General features: G+C 57.2%; 1 protein-coding gene across 3 annotated transcripts in view; it reads left to right on the top strand.

The window, feature by feature from the left end:
• Positions 1–3512, top strand: part of BAG4 (BCL2 associated athanogene 4) — a 6534-nt gene extending 3022 nt beyond the window's left edge. For 2 of the 3 annotated variants that reach the window (XM_029965014.1, XM_018085801.3), the window contains exons 2-4: positions 800–1039; positions 1292–1534; positions 2196–3512. In XM_029965014.1, the coding sequence (XP_029820874.1) occupies positions 803–1039; positions 1292–1534; positions 2196–2648 (933 nt within the window). In that variant the 5' untranslated portion in view covers positions 800–802 and the 3' untranslated portion in view covers positions 2649–3512. Of the gene's footprint in view, positions 1–539; positions 1040–1291; positions 1535–2195 lie in introns of those variants that run through there. The other variant, XM_018085800.3, reaches the window with a different exon arrangement.
• Positions 3513–5456: the final 1944 nt, after the last annotated feature.

The following is a 5456-nucleotide window of genomic DNA, read 5'->3' as shown; positions in this document are numbered from 1 at the left end:
GATGGGCATTCCCGGATCCCTTACTGGGATTATCGCAGCGAGAGCTTTTTTGGGGCCGCTGTGCAAATTCTGTGCGAAGGGAAAGGCTTTGCCCTCGCAGAGCGGGGTGAGCTCTCCAGACACGGCTGTGGTTTGGTTTGTCCTGTGGGACGTGCAGGTCTGGTCCGGCTCTTCCATAAATCCCGGCACACAGGTTGTGCAGTCTCTGCTGCCTGAAGCAGCTCGGGGGCAAAACGCTGCTTTGCCCAAAGCTACAGGGAGTCATCCCTGAGCTCCTGAAATCCTGTGCTTAGTCGTCCTTTCTGTGGTTGAGTGGAAGCTCACGTTCCATAGACACATTACTGGGATGGATCCAGGTAAATCCCAACACATCCTGGGCGTGCAGACCTTCTTCCATACACAGGTTCTCAGACCCACACGAGCTGTGGGCTCAGGGAGCTGCGCTCCTGCTCCTCAGGCCTGGGGCTGCTACAGCTCCTCTGTTTGCATCCTGTCTGTGCGAGAATGAGCAGGGAAAAGGACTTTCCTGGAGTGTTTTCCACCCTCTGGTCAGTGATGCAGTGCCGGGGTCGATGCTCCCAGGAGCTGCTCCCTGTGAGGGGCTGCACCCTGAGCTGACATGGTTAAGCTCAGTGTTAGATCTGGCACAGCCAGGTTAGACCAGGAGAACCTAAAACTGGGTGAGATCAGCCCGGGGCTGAAGGAACCCCCTGGTTAAACACTGCAGGAAGGGCCAGTCCCTGTTCCCAGAGCCCCTCTGCCCATGTCCATGCCCACTCACCTTTCCTCTGCTCTCCAGGCCATGGATTCTCCCTATGCCAACGGAGCCTACAGCCCCCCGTACCCGCACTACCCCAGCCTGCCCCAGGCACGGGGGTTCTACTGCTCGGGGCCCCCCCGGGCCCCCTACCCCCCGGAGCCCACGGGCCTGTACCGGCCTCCATCGCCCGCTCCCGCCTGGAGCTACGTGTCCCCGGAGTGTCCCGCCGAGGGCTCCGCGCTCCGGAGGCAGCAGGTCCCTGGCTACTCCCCACCACAGGTAAGGGACAGTCTCCAGCCCCAGGGTCGGGTGTGCAGTTCGTGGGATGTTTTTTGGGGGCTGTGGTGGGGGATGTCCAACCTGAACCTCCCCTGGAACAGCTTGAGGCCGTTTCCTCTTGTCCTGTCTCTTGTTCCCTGGGAGCAGAGCCTGACCCCCCCCCAGCTCCACCCTTCAGCTCCCAGGGCTGTTTGGAGGGAGCAGTGCTGGGAGTGACCCCAGTGGTAACACCTGTTCCCCCTCTCCTTGCAGACCCCGGGAATGCCGATCCCGCAGTATCCGTACGGAGACAGCAGTGCAGGGGTCACGGCACAGGGGCCTGTGCCACAGCCCAGAGCCCCAGAGGACACGTGGGGCCCCCCCTCAGTGTATGGGGTGCAGCCACGTTACGCCTGGCCCACGGCCCCAGGGCACGGGAACCTGTACGTGTCCGACTCACACCCGTCCTGGACCAACAGTGGGGCTCCTTCCCACCCTCCTGCCTGGGACTCACAGGTACAGGGACCTCTTTGCAGACAGGAGACCAAAATCCACAGCTGTGGTTCCGTAAACTACTGGAGGTACCAGACATCCTGGGGTGGGTCTGGAAATGGGTCAGACCTCGCCTGGCTTGTCCGAGAGCAGCAAAATCAGAAATTGTCCAGCAGGGAGCGTGGGACTGACCTGGGGGACAGGTGTTCAGCTACAGGTGCTTGTTTTGGGCACAGCCATCCCCTGCTGAGGAGGGGCTTAAGTAAAAATCAGAAGGAAAATGTCTGTTCATTCGGCTTGGTCCGGGTTCGATCAGGAGCCAAGTGACTCTCCAGAGGTTTGATCCCCAGGGAACAGCAGCCCTGAGAGGGGGATTTGGGGATAGGGGCTGCTGTTCCTTGGGAACACCTCCAGAGTGTGTTGCCTGTGGAGAAGGATCTTCTGGTCTACCCAAACGGGACCGTGCTGAAATCTGTTCAGCATCTCCCCTGTCCCTGGGTAACGAGGGTTCAGGGGCTCACTCTGCTCCTGCAGACACGTGCCCCTTGCTGAGGTTCTGCTCCAGCAGTGCAGATCCCTGTGCCCAGTTTCCCCAGCCCTGCCCACACGTGGTGCAGGCTGAGAGTGGAGACCCCCCCGGGTTTAAGGGAGATGCTCTTACGGGTGTTTTCTCCCTCCACCGCAGGACTCTGCCTACGACAGACCCGAGCAGAGCCCGAGCCAGCACAGCTACTACTCCGAGGTGAACCAGCAGCCCTCGGGGCCGGCGGGGGAGCCCAGGCCGGCCCAGCCCCGGGTGCAGTACAGTGCCCAGCCCCAGCTGTACCGGCCCACGAGCAGGGAGCCCGGAGCCAAACCTGCCGAGCCGCCTCCTGCGAATCCCACAGCCATCCAGCCCGAGATCCAGAGGATCCTCCACGTCATGGGGCAGGCTGAGCAGCTGGAGGAAGAGGTGGATGAGTTTGTAGGGAAAAAGACAGATAAATCTTACCGGCTCCTGGAGGAGATGTTGACCAAGCTGCTGCTGGAGCTGGATTCCATCGAGACTGGGGGCCAGGACAGTGTCCGGCAGGCCAGGAAAGAGTCCGTCCACAGAATTCAGGCCATACTGGAAAAACTGGAAAGAAAGGGATTGTGAAAGCACATCAGCCACAACACACAGCCTGTTGTTGAGGTTCCAAAGAGTTTCAGTTCTCTCAAATCTCAGCTCTTTCTGCTACGCACTACTGACAATGGAAAATAGCAATAAGCCCTGAGTTAACAATCAAAACAAACCCACAAAAAAGCCACCCCAGAAGCCCAGCCCTGACAGACAACTTGGCAAAGGACAAATTGAGAGAGGTTTGAAGAAGCAAATGTCATTAATGAAGATGTTGAAGAGGACTGGGCTGAGGATGGAGCCCTGTGGGGCTGTGTACAGAATTCCCCAGACCAGGCCCAATCTCTGGGTGCCTCCTGCAGCCACAGATGGTCTTTAAACACTTGCCAGATGTGCTGCAACGTGCAGCCACCAACCAAGACTCAGGGCTTGTCCTCACTGCCTGTGTTTTCAGCTTCAGCTCCCTCACCATAAAGCCCGTGTGTCCTCGTGGGGGTTGTTTGGCTTTAGTGCACTCAAGGAGTGACACCGAAGTGCTGGAGGGGGGCACTGTGCTGGCACATCACGTCGGGCTGTTCCTCCTCTGAGGTGAGAAGCCAGTCTGGGGTGTCCCTGTGGACTTAGGAACACAGACTGGAAATCCCAGTTCTGCCACTGGAAAGGAGAGGTGCAAGCGGAGGAATGATGTCAGAACAGATGCAGGGGGTTTGGAATTGATTTCCAGGTCACTTGGGTAAAAATCCCGTTTAATGTCCCTCTCATCCTGTGAGTTTTGTGTCCCACTGCACAGCGGGGAGGGAACAGCTCAGCCTGTTTCAGCCTCCTGGTTACAACGTGCTCAGTGACTCATTGCTGTGTGTGACACTCAATAAACCCTGACAAGTTTTAAATGTTATTTTGTAATTGAGACGTCTCAAAGTCTCTTTTTCTTTACAGAGAAGTGGTGGGGAAGGTTGTGTAACTCAGACCAAAACTCCAGCCGGGCTGTCTGGGTGCCCAGGTCAGGGGTGAGTGGAACATCTGAGAACACTGGGCTGGGGGTGTCAGTGTGTCCCATCACCTCCCAGGCAGTGCAGATGCTCCAGGAGCCTCCAGCTGTGGCTCCAGGAGCTGTGGCCAAGTTTTGGAAGGGGTTTTGGCAGGCCTGAGGCCGGGAGTGCCCTGACCATGCACTCTGAGGGGCTGACAGCCAACCGATGTCCTGGAGGCACCCAGCAGATCCCACATTCCCAGACGGAGCTGCAGGCATGGGACTGACCTCTGGAGCTCGTTGGATGTGTCTGTGATCACACGTGGTCAGCCTGCACACCCAGCCGTGTCTGGGGTGAGCTGGAAGGGAGCTGGGACGGGGAAAGACTCAGCTGCTGTTTCATCTTGTCCTGTCAGGAGGGAGCAGCCAGGCTGAGCTACTCCATGCTTGCAGCCTGTTATCTGCCTGTGGCTGTGTTAATCACAGAATCATGGGATGGTTTGGGTTGGAAAGGACTTTAAATCTCATCTAGTTGCACCCCCTCTGCTATGGGCAGGGACAACTTCCACTAGAGCAGGATGTCTCTGAGCCCTGTCCAACCTGGCCTTGGACACTCCCAGGGATGGGGCAGCCACAGCTTCCCTGGGCAGCCTGTGCCAAGGCCTCATCACTCTGACAGGGAAAAAATTTTTCATAATATTCAATCTAAACCTGGTCTCTCTGAGTTTGAAACCATTCCCCCATGTCCTGGGCAGCCAGCAGCTGTCAGCCTAAAATCCCTGGAGCTGGCTGAAACCGTTTTCTGTGTTTGTTTCAGTAGCACGAATCCCATCAGGAACAACTCTGCATTGTTTATCACCTCCTGTCTGCTCCAGTCCCCATTTCCCTCCTCTCTGTTGCCAGGGAGAGGAGGCAGGTAGATCCCAGCTGTGTGAGGAGGAGTGTGGAGCAATCCTGGTGCCTCACACTCAGCACTGCAATGCAGGGAGCCAGGAGAGAGGGACATGCTGTGCAGGTGGCTGCTGTGTCCCCAGCACTCTGGGGACAGGACAAAGGTCCCTGTGCTGTGGTGACCTGCTAAGAACAGGGTGAGAAGAACTGCAGGTACGTGCATCCAAACCAGGGAAAACCTGGGAGGAAGGAGGAAGCTGTTTTGGTGCTGAACCCATCCAGGTAACGTATTCCTGAACAATATTTCCTGTTCCTGCCTCCTTGGCAGAGGGTTATGTAAATCCCTAGTGAAAAGCACAGGAGGGAACGTTAAGTGGGCTGGAAGAGCAGGTTATCATTGCAGGGAATTTGAACAGCTCTGTGGGATGGCCTGGCTACGTGTGACCTTCGGGCGTCCCTGGGTGCGTTCTGTGTTACCCCACACCTGAGCTGAGCTGAGAAAAGGGATCAGGGCACACCTCCTGCACTCAGCCTGCACGAAACTCCAGCTGCTGTAACCACATCCGTCCCTGCTGCCTCCACCTCCTTCACACGGGACCAAAGTGGGTCATGGCTTGGGCAGATGGTCCCAACAGAGTCAGTCTCTGCCCAGCAGCCTGAGCAGGTGCTGTGTCAGCACTGACTGGTGTGGGCCCTGCACGGACAAGGTTTGCAGCCGTTTGCTCTCCATCTGCAGAGATGGGAAATTTAGCACTCCTGGCCCTTCAGTTTTCCTCACCAGTGTCTGCCGTGGTGGAAGTGAGCCCTGGGATGGGAGTTCCTGGCAACTGGTTTATCTTGCAGCATCCACCCACATCTCAAAACCCAAATTAGAAAGTCTGTCTCTGTTTATCATAGGGCCCATCTCTACAGAAACCAAACTTACTCTGGGGTTGCCCCCGTTGCTTCTCCAGCAGCGCCTGCCCTCGGTAGAGGGTTTCTCAATC

The sequence above is a fragment of the Manacus vitellinus genome, unplaced genomic scaffold (genome assembly GCF_001715985.3).
Source record: "Manacus vitellinus isolate BGI_N305 unplaced genomic scaffold, ASM171598v3 scaffold_87_pilon, whole genome shotgun sequence".
Lineage (NCBI taxonomy): Eukaryota > Metazoa > Chordata > Aves > Passeriformes > Pipridae > Manacus > Manacus vitellinus.
The sequence above is the reverse complement of the archived record's forward strand: the minus strand, read 5'-3'. Positions and strand labels throughout refer to the sequence as shown.